The sequence below is a fragment of the Staurois parvus genome, unplaced genomic scaffold (assembly GCF_062004578.1).
Source record: "Staurois parvus isolate SC_StPar_1 unplaced genomic scaffold, SC_StPar_1.0 ptg000081l, whole genome shotgun sequence".
In the NCBI taxonomy this organism is placed as follows: domain Eukaryota; kingdom Metazoa; phylum Chordata; class Amphibia; order Anura; family Ranidae; genus Staurois; species Staurois parvus.
In genome coordinates, this window is record NW_028317877.1 from 15,072,393 (window position 1) to 15,091,889 (window position 19,497).

The 19,497-nt window shown below is 45.3% G+C and overlaps 1 protein-coding gene and 1 pseudogene across 1 annotated transcript in view; both read left to right on the plus strand.

The window, feature by feature from the left end:
• The first annotated feature begins 785 nt into the window (after nucleotides 1-785).
• FH (fumarate hydratase) overlaps nucleotides 786-19,497 on the plus strand; it is a 55,376-nt gene continuing 36,664 nt past the window's right edge. Inside the window, exon 1 of the mRNA XM_089669802.1 lies at nucleotides 786-945. Coding sequence (XP_089525928.1) covers nucleotides 838-945 — 108 coding nt within the window. The 5' untranslated portion in view covers nucleotides 786-837. The remainder of the gene's footprint in view (nucleotides 946-19,497) is intronic.
• On the plus strand, nucleotides 3,749-3,864 carry LOC149468707 (U2 spliceosomal RNA; annotated as a pseudogene).

A 19,497-nucleotide genomic window follows, 5' to 3' on the forward strand; every position in this document is an offset into this window, starting at 1 on the left:
TTGTGGGCCGTGATAGAGACCTAATGTGGACCGAGAGCAGCCTGTATTCCCCAACATGACTGTGCTGTAGCCGGCCCCTGAGAGCAGGCTTTGTGGGCCCCGATAGAGACCTACTGTGAACCCTGAGAGCAGCCTGTATTCCTCAACATGGCCGTACTGTGGCCGACCCGAGAGCAGGCTTTGTGGGCCCCGATAGAGACCTACTGTGGACCCTGAGAGCAGCCTGTATTCCCCAACATGACTGTGCTGTAGCCGGCCCCTGAGAGCAGGCTTTGTGGGCCCCGATAGAGACCTACTGCGGAACCTGAGAGCAGCCTGTATTCCCCAACATGGCCGTACTGTGGCCCTGAGAGTTACCTACTGCAGACCCTGAGAGCAGCCTGTATTCCTGTGGCCCCTGAGAACAGGCTGTGGCCACTCCAGGGACATGTTATGCTATTCTTCGTCCCAATGTCTTAGTAGAACACAAGTCTGCTCCTCCATGTTGATAAATCTCATATACAGCATATACACCTCATACCATCACATCACCTCCTTGTCCTCCCCTGTTCAGGGAAATGTATTACACCAGAGAAGGTATAGGTCATCCATTTTATTAGCTCTTGGGAGGTATAATCACCGCAGTGCCCTCGGCACTTTCCAAGCATTAGTAATTCATTTTTATTTACACGTCATCAGCAAACATAGCGGATTGCAATAGATACAAAGTATCACCACCGACGGGGATCGATTATTCTTCCCTAGGAGTGTACTCCTCTCGTGGAATCGGTGATTGGCTGCTCTGCTCTGGAGTGGGCGGTCCCGTGTTGTGCTCAGTGTCAGTGTCCTAGGATCACCATGCATCGTTCTTTCAGTTCCCTACAACTTCTTCGGCATATCTCCGGCCACGGGGGGCCGCGCTGCGCTGCGATCCCGATCCAGTTTTCCTGGAAACAGTGCAGAATGGTAAGGATCGATGTGTGGCCGGCGTGTCAGGACTGCACAGGAAGGTGACCTTTGTCATCACACTAGGCGGACTGTCAGGCATGTTGGGATTGACTCCTACAAGGAGGTCGCTGTCATGTGCACATTGTTAGACCACTGAAAGGGCTTTCTTAGGGTCCATGTACACGGGACGCTTGGAAAACTCTTCTGAACAATGGAAACTGACTGCTGGAAAACGTAGGTTGAAAAACGTCTGGCCGTGTTTGCATAATGCGTTTAGCAGCGTTTATGCACGTTTGCGTTTAGAGGCGTTTTTAAAAGATAACCTCAGGAGACCTTCCCAAATGCCCAGAATGCACTAAAAAATGGTACATTCACTAAAAAGACTTATTTTATTAAGTCATGCGGTATTTTAGAAGTGAAAAGCATGCATTAATGTTCCAGGTGTCAGCGGGATTCCCACTGACAGCTGAATGTAAAAGAAAGAATTGCCGGCAATTAATAAAAAAACGGTGTGGGGTCCCCCCCCCTCCCATCCATACCAAGCCCTTCGGGTCTGGTATGGACTTTGAGGGGAAGCCCCATGCCAAAATTAAAAAAAAAAATGGTGTGGGGTTCCCCTCAAAATCCATACCAGACCCTTATCCAAGCATGCAGCCCGGCAGGTCCGGAGAGGGGGGGGCGAGCAAGCGTGAGTGCCCCCCCCCCTCCTGAACCATACAAGGCCACAACCAGGCCCCTCAACATGGGGGGTGCACCTTGCCCCCATGCTGGAAACAAGGGCCTCTTCCCCACAACCCGGGGCTGTAGTTGGGAGGGGGGGGTGTCTGTGGGTGGGGGCTTATCGGAATCTGGCCAGATCCCTGCCCCCCCCACGAGAATAAGTATGGGGTACATGGTACCGCTACCCATTCACAAAAAAAAGCTGACAGGAGTCATTCTTTGACAAGTCTTTTAATAAAAGAATGTCCCCCAAAGTAAATCCAACGTTAATCACGATGGCCGCCGCTCCGAGGGGAAGAATAAAAAAAAGGCTCCACTACCGACTGGCACCCCGCCGTCTGCTCAGACCCTGGTTTGACAGTTCTTAAATATGTAAGGGGCGGGGTCACCCGGTGACATCACCCGTGTGACCCTGTCCCCATGTGACATCATCGACCGGGGCATGCTGGTCACTGATGTCACATGGGGGCTGGGTCACATACATGATGGCCCCGTCCCTTACATATTTTAGAACTGTCAAACCAGCTTCTGAGCAGATGGCCGGGGGCCAGTGGTAGCAGAGTGTTTTTTTCTTTGGAGCGGCGGACATCGTGATTGATGTTGGATCTACTTTGGTGGACATTCTTTTATTAAAAGACTTGTCAAAGAATGACTCCTGTCTTTTTTTCCACACTACAGCTTTTTTTTTTTTTTTGCGAATGGTTAGCGGTACCATGTACCCCTTACTCATTCAAGTTGGGGGCGGCAGGATCTGTGGGCCCCCTTGCTAAAGGGGGCTTCCAGATTCTGATAAGCCCCCCGCCCGCAGACCCCCACAACCACCGGCCAGGGTTGTGGGGAAGAGGCCCTTGTTCCCATCAACATGGGGGCAAGGTGCTTGGGGGGGGGGAGCTCCCCCTACCCCAAAGCACCCCATCATGTTGAGGGCATGTAGCCTGGTATGGTTCGGGGGGGGGTGCTCAAGCTCGCTCGCCCCCCACCTTTCCTGACCTACCGGGCTGCATGCTCAGATAAGGGTCTGGTATGGATTTTTTGGTGTGGGGCTTCCTCTCAAAATCCATACCAGACCCGAAGGGCTTGGTATGGATGGGAGGGGGGACCCCACGCCATTTTTTAAAATTATTTTTTAATTGCCGGCAATTCTTTCTTTTACATTTAGCTGTCAGTGGGAACCCAGCTGACAACTGAAACACGATGCATGCTTTTCACTACTAAAATTCCGCATGACTTGATAAAATCATGTGGTATTTTTGTAGCCTTTTTTAGTGGATTCAAATGGGGTCTGATGCGGTAGGATACTGCTTAGTGAATTATGCCCTGGATATGGACCGATCAAAAAATGCTTGCAAACGCTTATAAATGCGGTTAGCCACGTTTACAAGCATTTGGCGTTTGAAACTCTGATAAAATCTACTCCTGAACGCAAGTTTGATGCATTCAAATAAAGACTATAAACGCAGCTGCCTGTAAACGACATAGTGTACATGGACACATAGGAAAACATTAGGGAGAGTTCAGGGGCTGCTGAAAACGGATGTAACATGTTCCCAAAGGTGAACTTATCCTTTAACCGCTTTATGCCTGTCCTGTGCCAGAAATACTGCTACAGGGCTGACTCCCTGAGCAAAATCATGTGTATATATACGTGATTTTGTATTTCTGGGTAGGGGGTGCGCACGCGCCCTACCCGTTCTGCCATTGGCAGCCTCTGCTGTCGATCACCGGGTTCCGGTTGGTGATTCCCACCCAGCAATCACTGAGTATCACTGATGGGGGTGAGACCTGTATGTAAACAATATAGCTCTCTCCCCTGTCAGCTGCTGCATGCTGCTTTGTTAACCCTTTGATCACCCCAGATGTTATCCCCTTCCTGCCCAGTGCCATTAGTACAGTGTCAGTGCTTTTTATTAGCACTGATCACTGTGTAAGTGTCACTGGGGATCTCAGTAACAGTTAGTCAGTTCTTCCCCCCAGTGTCAGAATGCCCGCTGCAGTCCCACTATAAGTTTCTTGATTACCGCCATTACTAGTATTAAAAAAAATTCCAGTATACATACCGCCATTTGTAAACACTATAACTTTCATGTAAACCAATTAATTTATCGCTTCTCAGCCTTTTGGCTAAGATCAAGTGTAGTATCTGTTCTTATCAGTGTCCAGTGGGGGTGCTCCCGACCATTCTAGCTTTGCGGGGATGGTTGTTGTATAGTACCCTCACTGGTATGATGGGGGTCCGGAAGGCTGAACCGGAGGGACAGAAACCAGGGAGCGCCATGATGAGCTCTGGGGCCTTGGGAGTAATTCCTCTGGTGAAGCTGGAAAGACCCAGTACCTCCTGATTCGGACGGATCTACCTTGGTCTGGCCTGGGGCTGGGAACGCAAAAAGTCCGCAAACTCAGTGCCCCCTGGGGAAGACGCTCTCAGGGGTGTCACTAGTAACACTTGGGTGTGGGACCCCACGGTGTGAAAATGACACATGGCCACTGTTTTTCACTTCTTTTTGCACAGCGCCCTAAGGACCAAGTCCGGGGCAATTTTTGCTACAGGCCTCAGGGCCTGGTCTGTGCACTATTTGGCACGGTACCACTTTTTTATTTTCTATTTATTTAATTTAACCACTCCCACGTCTTGTCACTTTTTCTGTTCTTATGTGTGTGTTTTTTTCACGGATGGAGGGTGTGGGTCCTCGGGCCTTACCTGAAGTCTAGGGGAAGGATGTGTGGCCCTACGGTTCCTTCCTCCCCTGATCCCTAGGGGGTTTTCTCTTCGGGAGAACCCCCTTGCCTAGTACTGGATGTCCGGCTTCGGCTGGGCATAAGGAATGATGGTCCACCAGGCCTTTTGGCCAGGAGGACCAAATGGGAACCTTGTCCCTGTCAGGAGCTTCGTGCCCCGGGGGATCGGGTGAACGGTCCAACCCTTCCGGGGGTAGGACAAACACACCCCTAAGTGCACTTTTTCGTGTGGTGTTTTGCACTTGCACATTTTTTTGTGAACACTTACGGGTTTTTTCGTTATAGTTGCACGTTTGCGGACTTAAAAAAAAAAAGAAAAAAAAAAAAATTAATTTATACGTATTGGGATTTTTTTTTTTAGCAAAGACATGTAGTCTCAACCACATGTAGCGCACGTGGTAGCGGTGCATTTGTCAAAGAATCGGGTTAAAACAGGCAGTGAGGAGCTGTTGCATTGTTTCCTTACCTCCTGTCAGTAGCCCCCAGAGCAGATCAGGCTTCAGAGACAAGTGAGATTAGATGCATGCTTGGTCCCTAGTTTGAAAAATACACCTTCGATTATAGTTATTAGAAACACATCCAAACTGCACCACACATTTTCAGGTGTGGTTTGGTTTTTTTTTTTGTCTTGTCATTTTTTTTCCAGGTGACTAGGGATGAAGACACATGCAAAATGCATTATGCTTTTGCATTAAGAACACGATATGCATTCTCTAAAAATGCATATTGCGTTTTACGACACAGCCCTTTGAACGGACCATAAATGTCAGAGGTCTAGGTGACAAGCTGATGCATTGGCTACAATCCAGGTCACAGATCTGTAACAAGCCCCACCATCAGGATCTCTGGCATGTCTCTGACACTCATCTTACAGAATACAAGTCACAGATCTGTACAGAGCCTCACCATCAGGATCTCTGGCATGTGTCTGACACTCAACTTACAGAATACAAGTCACAGATCTGTAAAGAGCCCCACCATCAGGATCTCTGGCATGTGTCTGACACTCAACTTACAGAATACAAGTCACAGATCTGTAAAGAGCCCCACCATCAGGATCTCTGGCATGTGTCTGACACTCATCTTACAGAATACAAGTCACAGATCTGTAAAGAGCCCCACCATCAGGATCTCTGGCATGTGTCTGACACTCAACTTACAGAATACAAGTCACAGATCTGTAAAGAGCCCCACCATCAGGATCTCTGGCATGTGTCTGACACTCAACTTACAGAATACAAGTCACAGATCTGTAAAGAGCCCCACCATCAGGATCTCTTGTATGTTTGACACTCATCTTACAGAATACAAGTCACACATCTACAACATGCCCCACCATCAGGATCTCTGGCATGTGCCTGACACTCATCTTACAGAATACAAGTCACAGATCTGTAAAGAGCCCCACCATCAGGATCTCTGGCATGTCTCTGACACTCATCTTATAGAATACAAGTCACAGATCTGCAACATGCCCCACCATCAGGATCTCTGGCATGTCTCTGACACTCCTCTTACAGAATACAAATCACAGATCTGCAACATGTCCCACCATCAGGATCTCTGGCATGTGTCCAACACTCATCTTACAGAATACAAGTCACAGATCTGTAAAGAGCCTCACCATCAGGATCTCTGGCATGTGTCCAACACTCATCTTACAGAATACAAGTCACAGATCTGTAAGGAGCCCCACCATCAGGATCTCTGGCATGTCTCTGACACTCATCTTACAGAATACAAGTCACAGATCTGTAAGGAGCCCCATCATCAGGATCTCTGGCATGTGTCTGACACTCACTTACAGAATACAAGTCACAGATCTGTAAGGAGCCTCACCATCAGGATCTCTGGCATGTCTCTGACACTCATCTCACAGAATACAAGTCACAGATCTGTAAGGAGCCCCACCATCAGGATCTCTGGCATGTGTCTGACACTCACTTACAGAATACAAGTCACAGATCTATAAGGAGCCCCACCATCAGGATCTCTGGCATGTGTCTGACACTCACTTACAGAATACAAGTCACAGATCTAAGGAGCCCCACCATCAGGATCTCTGGCATGTGTCTGACACTCACTTACAGAATACAAGTCACAGATCTAAGGAGCCCCACCATCAGGATCTCTGGCATGTCTCTGACACTCATCTTACAGAATACAAGTCACAGATCTGTAAGGAGCCCCACCATCAGGATCTCTGGCATGTGTCTGACACTCACTTACAGAATACAAGTCACAGATCTGTAAGGTGCCTCACCATCAGGATCTCTGGCATGTCTCTGACACTCATCTTACAGAATACAAGTCACAGATCTGTAAGGAGCCCCACCATCAGGATCTCTGGCATGTCTCTGACACTCATCTTACAGAATACAAGTTACGGATCTGTGACTCCAAGGGGTTTATTTACTAAAGCTGGAGAGTGCAAAATCAGACTCACTTCTGCATAGAAACCAATCGGCTTCCAGGTTTCATTGCCGTAGCTTCATTGAACAAGCTGAGGTTAGAAGCTGATTGGTTTCTATGCAGAAGGGAGTCTGATTTTGCACTCTCCAGCTTTAGTAAATAAACCCCCAAGTGTTTGGATACCACACAGAAGATTTTTTTTTTTTTTTTTTTTTTTAGAATGAGAACCGCAATGGCAGCCCCAATATTTTTTTGTATGACCGGGTCACACTAAACCTGTTTAAAGTAGATGGGGGGTGCACTGCGAGATTCCTACACACTTTTCCTCCAGCAACCTTGTTACCTGCTTTCAGCTGGAGAGCTGAAGGAAGTGTCAATGGGCTATGAGTGTAGTGATTATACGAACTACTATTCCAATGATGTTCCAGTAATCTTCCAGTGCAGCAAGGGTTAATAAAACTAAGGGGCTGCTACAGGTTCTCATAAAGAGAGGCCAACTATGCCTTCCTTTCCCCCCCAGCTGCTCAATTCATAGAAGCTGTATTACAGCTTCTATTTAGCCTAAGGCAGGGATGGGCAAACTGTGGCCCTCCAGCTGTTGTGGAACTACAAGTCCCATCATGCCTCTGCGAGTCATGATGCAACTGTCAGCCTTTCAGTGCTTCATGGGACATGTAGTTCCATGACAGCTGGAGGGCCGCAGTTGCCCACCACTGGCCTAAAGCTCCGGTTACACTTGTGTGACTCCAAAATCGCACGATTTCAAGTGTGACTTTGATGCGAATTTTCACTCTTTAGCACTCAAGTCGCATCAAAGTAGTGCAGGAACCTTTTCAAAGTCGCTCCAACTTTAAGTCGCATAGATCTGAACGGGTGCCATTAAAAACAGTGGACTGCAACTTGTCATGGAACTTTATGGGTTTGATTTACTAAAACTGGAGAGTGCAAAATCTGGTGAAGCACTGCTTTAGAAACCAATCAGCTTCCAGTTTTTTTGTTGGCAAAGTTTTATAGAAAAAGCTGATGTTTGAAGTTGATTGGCTACCATGCACAACTGCACCCGATTTTGCACTCTCCAGTTTTAGTAAATCAACCCCTATGTGTCCAGAGTCGCATGACAAGTTGCACAAGTGTGAACAGTGCCTTGTGTAGCCTATTTAGCAGTTGACTCCTAAGTAACAGACAGGCTTGCGTCCATTCACTAATAAGCAGGATCTGCTCTGTTTTTCAACTCTTTGTAAATTCCCCCATATCAATCTAGTAATATTTGTACAACATAACTTTAAGGCTCCATGTGTACTAGAACGTTTTTCTGCTGGCGGCAGAAACCTGTGTAAGCATGGTACTGCTTTTAGCGCTTGGACGTTTATTCCTTTCATCGGCCATAGTACTTGCCATTGAAATGAATAAACGCCCAAGCGTTCAATGCGGTTAGCGCTTAGATGCGCTTACACGTGGTTTTGCCCCTTTTTTTGGCTAAACCGTTCCTTTCCAGAACATGATTCTTCTGCGTTCAGGAGAGGGACATTTAATTGGCCCTACACTGGTACTGTTAAACTCTGATTAAATCTATGTATGCATGGACATAGGCTTTGATTGAGTTGAGTTCCAGGGGCTTTGGCAAAAGAAAATTGCCAAAAGCTTTTGAATTCCTGAACGTTTATGAGCAGCAGTGTACATAAGGCCTTAAATGATTTTCTTCTACCCCCACAAGTAAAAGTAAACATTTGAAATTCAACATTTGTGCCATCTGCACTTTGCCCTGATACACAGTAACAGCAGGCTGACATGAACAGCATAAGAAGCAAGGCACCAAGTACATTGGAAGATTCCTGAAATTCTCCCATAATTGCCTTATATCTGGCATGAGACTGTTAAAATGGTTATTTTGAAACCTGAGACAAAATCTTATTGCAAAAGAACTTAACCTCTGGAAGGTTTTACCCCCTTCATAATCGGGGCATTTTTTTTGCTATTCGGCACTGCGCTGCTTTAGCTGGCAATTGCTCAGTCATGTAACACTGTACCCAAATGAAATTTATATACATTTCTCACACAAATAGAACTTTATTTTGGTGCTCTTTGTTCTTCGCCTGTTTTTTTTTTATTTTTTATTACATAAACGAAAAAAGACCAAAAAGTTTGAGAATAAAAATACATTTAGACCAAAATGTATTCTTTACATGTCTGTGGTAAAAAGAAATCCCCATAAGTGTGTATTAATTGGTTGTGCGAAAGTTATAGCATCTACAAACTGTGGTGTATATATAATGGAATTTTTTGCAGCTATGACCCTATACTGGTAATAGCAGTGATTATTTATAGTATGACTGTGATAGTGTATCAGGCAATCTGGCGCTAGCTGATACTGGCTGGGAGGGACTGACTGACACTGACATCAATAATGACACGGATTCAGTGATCAGTGCGAATACTGTACAACGGGGATCAGCAACAAGTTAATAGCGATCTACACAACGATCACGATCAGGTGGTGGGTAGATCAGCAATTCTGCTTTGCCGACCCCTGGAATGCTCCTCCCATATTGCAGAGTGGCGCAAGGAAGGCACTACCTTGTATGCTGTGCTGATCCTGGCTGGCCCTTCTCTCACGTCCATCCCAGGTGCTTGTGTGTGACCTCACATGGAAAGGACGAGAGACGAGGGCTAGCCAGGATCAGCACAGCAGGAGAAAGAGTAGTGTGTCAGCGGCAGCAGTTCCATTCTCTGCATATGAGGAAAGTTTCTGCTTTCCTGTATCTGTACACATATCACTACTCTACTGATTGCACTCATCCTCTGCCTTACTAACTGTCCCCATCCACTGCCTTACTAACTGTCCCCATCCTCTGCCTTACTAACTGTCCCCATCCTCTGCCTAACTAACTGTCCCCATCCTCTGCCTAACTAACTGTCCCCATCCACTGCCTTACTAACTGTCCCCATCCACTGCCTTACTAACTGTCCCCATCCACTGCCTTACTAACTGTCCCCATCCTCTGCCTTACTAACTGTCCCCATCCTCTGCCTTACTAACTGTCCCCATCCTCTGCCTTACTAACTGTCCCCATCCTCTGCCTAACTAACTGTCCCCATCCACTGCTCTACTAATTGTCTCCATCCACTTCACTATTAACTGTCCCCATCCGCTGCCTTGTTAACTGTCCCCATCCGCTGCCTTGTTAACTGTCCCCATCCTCTGCCTTACTAACTGTCCCCATCCTCTGCCTTACTAACTGTCCTCATCCTCTGCCTTACTAACTGTCCCCATCCGGTGCCTTACTAACTGTCCCCATCCGGTGCCTTACTAACTGTCCCCATCCTCTGCCTTACTAACTGTCCCCATCCTCTGCCTTACTAACTGTCCCCATCCTCTGCCTTACTAACTGTCCCCATCCTCTGCCTTACTAACTGTCCCCAACCTCTGCCTTACTAACTGTCCCCAACCTCTGCCTTACTAACTGTCCCCATCCTCTGCCTTACTAACTGTCCCCATCCTCTGCCTTACTAACTGTCCCCATCCTCTGCCTTACTAACTGTCCCCATCCTCTGCCTTACTAACTGTCCCCAACCTCTGCCTTACTAACTGTCCCCAACCTCTGCCTTACTAACTGTCCCCAACCTCTGCCTTACTAACTGTCCCCATCCTCTGCCTTACTAACTGTCCCCATCCTCTGCCTTACTAACTGTCCCCATCCTCTGCCTTACTAACTGTCCCCATCCTCTGCCTTACTAACTGTCCCCATCCTCTGCCTTACTAACTGTCCCCATCCTCTGCCTTACTAACTGTCCCCATCCTCTGCCTTACTAACTGTCCCCAACCTCTGCCTTACTAACTGTCCCAAACCTCTGCCTTACTAACTGTCCCCATCCTCTGCCTTACTAACTGTCCCCATCCTCTGCCTTACTAACTGTCCCCATCCTCTGCCTTACTAACTGTCCCCATCCTCTGCCTTACTAACTGTCCCCATCCTCTGCCTTACTAACTGTCCCCATCCTCTGCCTTGCTAACTGTCCCCATCCTCTGCCTTGCTAACTGTCCCCATCCGGTGCCTTGCTAACTGTCCCCATCCGGTGCCTTGCTAACTGTCCCCATCCTCTGCTCTACTAACTGTCCCCATCCGGTGCCTTGCTAACTGTCCCCATCCGGTGCCTTGCTAACTGTCCCCATCCGCTGCCTTGCTAACTGTCCCCATCCGCTGCCTTGATAACTGTCCCCATCCATAGCCCTACTACAGCTGTCCATACACGTATAGATTTTCGTACGGGAATTTTCGTTCAAGAATATTATATTATATGATTTTCTAATTGTTAGTGGGGTTAAATCGATGTTTGTTTTCGACTACAGTGACAGGAAAATTTGAAGGGGCAGGAAGGAATTTTCAGCCAGTGTATGTGGTGGTCGTCGAATTTATCGTGGTGAAGTCGAATTTAAAAAGCAAAAGACAATTTTCGAACAACATTCATCCATTCATCGATTGTTCAAAGAATTTTCATATGACTTTTCGTACGAATATTCTCGTCCAGAAAGCTATATGTGTATAGCCAGCATTAGTAGCACCATCCACTACTAAGTGCCACAAACTCTGTCCTTTTGTCAATATCCACTGGACTACTGACAGTCACCATCCACTGGACTACTGACAGTCACCATCCACTGGACTACTGACAGTCACCATCCACTGGACTACTGACAGTCACCATCCACTGGACTACTGACAGTCACCATCCACTGGACTACTGACAGTCACCATCCACTGGACTACTGACAGTCACCATCCACTGGACTACTGACAGTCACCATCCACTGGACTACTGACTGTCACCATCCTCTGCACTACTAAGTGCTGCATACTCTGTCCTTTTGTCACCATCCACGGCCCTACTGACTGTCACCATCCACGGCCCTACTGACTGTCCCCGTGTGGGGCCCTACTGACGGTCCCCGTGCGGGGCCCTACTGACAGTCCCCGTGCACTGCCCCATTAATTGACAACTTCCACTGCCTTACTGTCACCGTCCTCTGCTGTAGCGACTGACACCGTCCATTGCTGTAGTGACTGACCCCTGTAATCTGCACTACAAACTGCTGACTCCTGTACTCTGCCCTACCTAATACTGACCTATATACACTGTCCAGCATTCAGCCTTGAAACTAGTCGAGCAAGTCAGCCTGCAGTACCAGATGTTCTGCCTTCATGATAGACTCCTGCATCAGAATTATGGGGGTGACTAGTCACTGTCCAAATATGAAAAATGTGTGAATGAAAGTGAATGAATTGCTCACTAAAGTTAACTTTTAAGGCAGGCTGTTTATTATATCTTTCCAGTGACATTAGTGTTATTGACATTTTTTATTGACAGTTTTGCTCATGTCATCCTTACTATTTAGTTAGTCCTTGCTAGTTAATTTTAGTAAAAAAAAAAAAAAAAAAAGACCGCCAAACCCCGGTGATCTTTGATCTCTTTCATGTTGTTCAGATAGATCTCCACCTCTCAAAGGTTGCCTACCCCTGCTGTACACTGTCACTGAACTATTCACACTGGCTGGGAAGGGGTTAACATCAAGGGGCAATCAGAGGATTAACTGTGCCTAACGGGTAATTTGTGCTGCTTTTACTAATAGAGGTGGCTGGGAGAAAAACAGCCACATCACTGCTAACCACTTGCTACAGGGTGACAGGGGTGTACTAAATCACATATATAAGCGTTGCATTTCCATTGGAGGCTTCGGCTATCAATCACCGGGTCCCGATCAGTGACCGGCACCTGGTGATTACCGAGCATCACGGACAGGGGAGAGACCTGTATGTAAACAATACAAATCTCTCCCCTGTCAGCTCCTACACACTGCTTTGTATGGCTCTGCATAGCAGAGCCATACAAAGCAGTGTGCTTACAGTGGAAAGCACACATCATACTGTGAAACAGCACACAGTTAACCCTTTGCCATTAGTACAGTGTCAGTGCTTTTTATTAGCACTGAACATTGTATTGCTGTCACTTGGGATGTCAGTGACACCAAATCAGTTCCCCAGTGTCAGAATGCCTGCCACAGTCCCACTATAAGTCACTGATTGCCGCCATTACTAGTTAAAAAAAATTAAAAATTCCAGAATCTATACCTCCATTTGTAAACGCTATAACTTTCATGTAAACCAATTAATTTACACGTATTGGGATTTTTTTTTTTAGCATAGACACAGTTAACCCTTTGATTGCCCCATATGTTAACCCCTTCCTGCCCATGTCAGCACAGTGTCAGTGATTTTGTATTAGCACTGATCACTGTATTGGTGTCACTGGGGATGTCTGTGACAGTCAGTTCGCCCCAGTGTCAGAATGCCCGCTGCAGTCCCACAGTCCTACTATAAGTCGCTGACCACCAACATTACTAGTATAAAAAATTTTTTTAAATTCCAGTATATACACCACCATTTGTAGACGCTATAACTTTCATGTAAACCAATTAATTTACACGTGTTGGGATTTTTTTTTTTAGCAAAGACATGTTGCAGAATACATTTTGGCTTAAATTTATGACTAAATTTCATTTTAAAAAATTTTTACTGGACATGTTTAATAGCAAATAGTCGAAAATATAGTTTTTTTTTTCCAAAATTGGGGTATTTTTTTTACAGCGCAAAAAATAAAAAATGCACAAGTGATCAAATACCACAGAAAGAAAGCTCTATTTTTGGGGAAAAAAGGACATAAATTTGAGTGCAGCGTTGCATGAGCGAGCAGTTGTCATTAAAGTAACGCAGAGCCTTATTGCAAAACATAGCCTGGTCAGGAAGGGGGGAAATCCACAGACCTCAGCCAGGGGGGGCGTGGTTCTATGAGGACATCCATGGAGGCCCTCTCAGAACTAGCCGACCGCGCTGTAGCTGTCTCTTGGCAATAGCGAGGTCAGGACCTGGTTAACATGTCCAGTAAAAAAATTGTAAAAATCAAATTTTGTCATAAATTTAGGCCAAAATTTATTCTGCTATATGTCCATGCTAAAAAAAAAAATCCCAATACATGTAAATTAATTGGTTTACATGAAAGTTATAGCGTTTACAAATGGTATAGATTTTGGAATTTTTTATTTTTTGCTAGTAATGGCGGTAATCAGTGACTTATAGTGGGACTGCGGCAGACATTCTGACACTGGGGGAACTGACTTGGTGTCACTGACATCCCAAGTGACAGCAATACAGTGATCAGTGCTGATAAAAGCACTGACGCTGTTTTAATGGCAAAGGGTTAACTGTGTGCTGTTTCACAGTATGCTGTGTGTGCTTTTCACTGTAAGCACACTGCTTTGTATGGCTCTGCTATGCAGAGCCATACAAAGCAGTGTGCAGGAGCTGACAGGAGAGAGATCTGTATTGTTTACTTACAGGTCTCTCCCCCTGTCGGAGATACTCGGTGATTGACAGCCGAGGCCACAAATAGAGAAGCAGTTAGGGCGCACGCACCCCTTACTCGGAACTGCAAAATCATGATTTGCGCACAGCTGTCTAGCATTATGTCACAGCTGTCTAGCATTTCCTAGATAGCATCTGTTAAAAAGCTGAGTAAAAAGCCACTTCGGATGTTTGCTCTGTAGGCGGTTTTCATCCCTGCTTCTCCAATGGGCAAGATTTTTTTTTTTCTTCTGTATTGGCTGACCTAAAGTTGGGGAGTGGACAATATGCATGAACGTATTCCTAGGTTAGTATGGATAAGACTGGGATATCTAATGTTGATTGATAATGGAAGTCAACGACACACCCTCTGTCTTGATCAAAGTACCTGCAGAAGGGAGAGTACAGAATAAGCGGACTGTAGATTTAGGGGGCCTTCACACTTGTGAATGTACCTGCTCAGTGATTACCTGTGAGAACCTCCAGCAGAGGTTCCCGTAGATCCAGGAACGATCACTCACATGTGACCGCTGGGTGAGCGTTTACATGTGAGTGGGCATCATTGGCTCCAAGAGCCAGCAGCCTCCCATCCCTTTTAATGGGGCTGTCTACTCATAGCTAATGGCATGAGCCCCCACTGGGGTGCTTGTAGGTAATCGACAAGCAAGTGCATTAATTTTAGTGAGGGAACGTCTAAGCTATAAACCTATGAGAGCTATTGTAGATAGCCTGGAATATGCAGTTCAGTTTTGGGCACCAATTCACAAAAAGAACATTGGGGAACTGGAGAAAGTACAGAGAAGGGCAACCAAACTGATAAGAGACATGGAGGAGCTCAGCTATGAGGAAAGATTAGAGGAACTGAATGTATTCTCTTTTGAGAAGAGGAGATTCAGGGGGGATATGATCAACTTGTATAAATACATTAGTGGTTCATATAGTGAACTCGTTGTAGAGCTATTCACCCTGAGGTCATCACAGAGGACAAGGGGGCACTCTTTACGTCTGGAGGAAATGAGATATAATTTCCAAACACAGAAAGGTTTCTTCACAGTGAGAGCTGTGAAAATGTGGAATAGTCTCCCTCAAGAGTTGGTTCTGGCCAGCTCAGTGGATTGCTTTAAAAAAGGCCTGAATTCTTTCTTAGATACACTGAATATAACCGGATACTAACATTTATAGGTAAAGTTGATCCAGGGAATAACCGATTCCTGGGGGAATCGGGAAGGAATTGTTTTCCCTGGAGGAGCAAATTGGATCATGCTTTGCTGGCCTTCCTCTGGATCAACTGTGGGTGTAGGATTATAACTTTTTTTTAATGGTTGAACTGGATGGAGTTTTGTCTTTTTTCTGCCAGACTATCTATGTAAAGATCCAGTTTAATAGATACAATTGAAATTCTTGAGTTCTTTGGTAGGATTTAGTTTGTAAAACTCCTTCATCTCTTTGCCAACAATTTTTTAAAAATTGTACACTGCTTGCAGCATCAGCGGAAGTATGCACTGATGGTAAGAGTTCAGCCAATTGCTGGGATCGCTGGGTACCCAATAGCTAAAGAAACACGAGAGAAGATGGAAATGACAAAGATTGTGGACCTGGCAAAAGGGCAAATATGCCGTTCATGTTATGGAAGATGCTCTTTGGGCTTCTGGGTTCAGTTTAGCTTCAAGTTCATTTCTTTGCACGTTATGCTGTGATTAGTGTAAATTATGCTTAGGTAGCGATATTCTTTTTTAGCTATTTAGTATTTAATTAGGTGTGTAATGGGAAATATCTAAATACAATATTGTGTTTTCACTGTAAAGGTTGCATGATAAAAAAAAAAATAGTTGCCAAGTAATCCTGTTCTGGCTTTCTTGTTTAATGGAAAGACATGGGGTACCATTGATTTGCATAATCAGACTGAAAGTTTTAATTGCATTTGTTCATACTTGTTCAGGGCTGATGTGTATTGCTCATTGTTGAGCCCCGGACTAGCTTCTTCCACTGGGCTGTGGTAGCTAATTTCCAGAATAGAACCATGCGCTTTATGCCACTCCTGAGAGACACGCGTGGCTTTTATGTGCCACCATCCAATGGTCATCTGTGCAAAGCTGGAATATGTAAAATTGGATATGTACCTGGTATGAGAGAGGTATAAAATGATAGAGCAGTGTTGGTTATTGGCTAGGTTGTTATTATACAGGATTTATATAGCGCCAACAGTTTGCTCAGCGCTTTAAAATATAACAGTAAACAATACAGCGACTATACAGTGTAATACAAGAGTGTTAGGAGGGCCCTGCTCCTTGGAGCTTACAATCTAAGAGGGAGGGGCTAGTGGTACAAAAGGTAGTAGTAAGATTCCATTATTAGCTGAGGGCAGGATAGGCTTCCCTGAAGAGAGAGGTTTTCAGAGATCATCTAAAAGTGAGCAGAGTAGGCGATAGTCTGATAAATTAGGGTAGAGAGTTCCAAAGGATGGGGGAAGCTCTGGAGAAGTCCTGGAGATGAGCATGAGAGGAGGAGACAAGGGAGCTAGAGAGTAGGAGGTCTTGCAAGGAGCAGAGAGTACGGTTTGGGTGATATTTAGAGACAAGATTGGTGATGTAGTTTGGGGCAGAGTTATAAATGGCTTTATACATTATTGTTAATGTTCTGAATTTAATCCGTTGGACAATGGGAAGCCAGTGGAGGGACTGGCAGAGAGGGGTGGCAGATATGGAACGGTTAGTAAGGTGGATGAGTCTGGCAGCAGCATTCATGATACCGTGTTTCCCCAAGAATAAAACATCCTCTGAAAATAAGACCTGCTTACAGGTTTCCTTCTGGGTGAAATAAAAGGCATCCCCCCGAAAATAAGGCCCCCCTAGGCTCTGTCTCAGAATGAAAATTAATTTACCGTAAACTGGTTGCTAGGGCTGCCCCGACTGGCGTCTAGCAACCAGTGACGTTACGCGGAGTCCTGACGTCAGTGCTGTGTGGAGGCGGAGCGGAGGTCGGAGTGAGCGGTGAACGCGGGGTGGGAGAGAGGAGGAGACTTTCGCAGATGTGTGTAGAAGAACAGGAGGATCAGAGCGGACGGGACACGGCAAAGGTGGTGAGTGCTGGTCTGTCTCTGGTGACACTGCCTGTTATGATGATTGTTATGATGATGTTCCAGAAGATGATGACATGATTGTCATTGAATAAATAAGTTAATTCTTGATACTGTAGGATTCACAGTTTGTCTGGTTTGTGTTGACAACTACCGTACTACCGTACCGTATACAGGTAATAAATTTCCTTTATTTTCATTTAACAATAAATGTGTACCGTATTCTTCTTCATGGAAAAATAAGACCTCCCCTGAAAATAAGACCTAGCGCATCTTTGGGAGCAAAAATTAATATAAGACACTGTCTTTTTTTCGGGGAAACACGGTAGACTAAAGAGGGGATAGGCTAGGTTCACACCTATGCAGGTTACGTTTGAGCCGTTTCAAAATTTTTGTCACTTGCATTTTGACGCGTTATTGATGCATTGTTTTTGTTTTTTTTTCTTGTTGCTAGGCAGATTTAAAACGCAAAACAGCAAAAACACAATGCATACTTTTCTGCAGCATTTACATTGATGTCTATAGAACCAATATCGCAACTTTTTGCATTCAAAAAAGTCCCTGACCCTTTCCAAAAAATGCAGTGGATGAAAACACACAGATGTGAACATGTCCCATGGGAAATCATGTTAAATGTACTGTACTGCATTTCTGCAAAACGCTGCAGAAAATGCTTATGTGTGAACCTAGGGTCAAACCTTTTTACATAACGCTCTGCTGCATCTGAATAGTTTCAGATAAATGGCACACGTGGAGTTAATTTTGAACCTATTTTTCTCTTCTGTAAAGCACCTGGCAGTCATCTGCCTTAGCCTCTTTGATGTTGTATCCAGCTGTAGGGTTTAACAATCAGGAATGAGAATTTGATTATCTGTTCTTTGGGTTGGTAGGGAGCACTCCATATAGATACCAGTTTATTTACTGTAATTGTCCCCTGGAAAATGAACAGACTCCTGGAGCCAGTTTCTGACAATTTCTTGTAACATACATGACACCTCGAAACAGATAGCAAAACACAGTGCGATTACCAGTATTCACATCGCATGGGTGTGGACACACATGCAATGTGAATCAGTTGCAGGGAAAAAAAGGGTCCTGCACCTTTTTGGTGCACCGCATACAATTCGTATGTGATTTGTACCGGAATGCGGTGTGGTTCCTGTGCGAATCACATGCGATGTGCTGCACCGCATTAGTGTGAACCAGGGCTCAGCTGAACTTGTTCTTTACCGCTTGTTGCCCAAGTAATGCCGCAAATATGCATCCATGGACAGCCAAGGTTTCTGTGCTGAGAGCACACTCACTGCGCAAGTCTCAGCACACCACTTCTGGTCTGTAGAAATGATCGGGAACTGGATGGATGGGAACCTGATCATGTGATCATTGTGACCGCCAATGATCACGTGATCAGGCAGTCCTTTCTTGGTCTTGGGTATAAAAACTCTGTTATCCTCCCTAGTGGTATTCCCGAGTGTAGCTCGGGGTAAAGTTTCAGTACCACAAGCAGTAACCCCAAGCTACACTCGGGCTTACCATGCAGCGTTGCATAGGGAGTCCCTGCAGCGCTTACCTTGTCCTTCGCTCCCGCGATGCGTCCCCTGCAGCGTCCCCGGCCATCTCCTCCGGCCGATGCCGGCATCCGGCCTCCGTGTTCCAGTCCCTGTGATGTCGGGACATACGGGCGCCAGAAAAAGCGGCAAATTTGAAATTTTTTTTAAAAATTTCATTTTTTTAAAAATGATTATTACAGAGTAAACATTGCTATTTCAAAACATTTCACATACATTTTGTCCCTAGTGCTTTGTCCTGTCCCCTGCCTGCATTTTGACTGTTCTTTCTGCCTTGAAACTTAGAAAAGTCCATGGCGTCCAAAAAGCGTCCCTTTATGTCAAAAGCGGTTGTAGACCAGCTAGAGAACAGCGATAGTAAATTAGAACCACTTGCAGAATTGAGTGATAATGATTTGTGGGGAAATTCGTCAACAGACACTGAAAACGATTCTGCGACTTTGCTCAGCGATGTTCGAACTTGGTGCTATATTTCAAATGTCAGTGTTTTTGGTTTGATTATATTATTTAATTAAATTTATTATTATTATTATATTATTATTTTTTATGATTATTTATTAAATTATAAATTATGATTTTGTGTTTTCAAGTTTTATCATATCCGGAATGTTTACTAGACTCTTATTCGGACAGATTTCAGTGAGTTATTCCTAAATTACAGGCC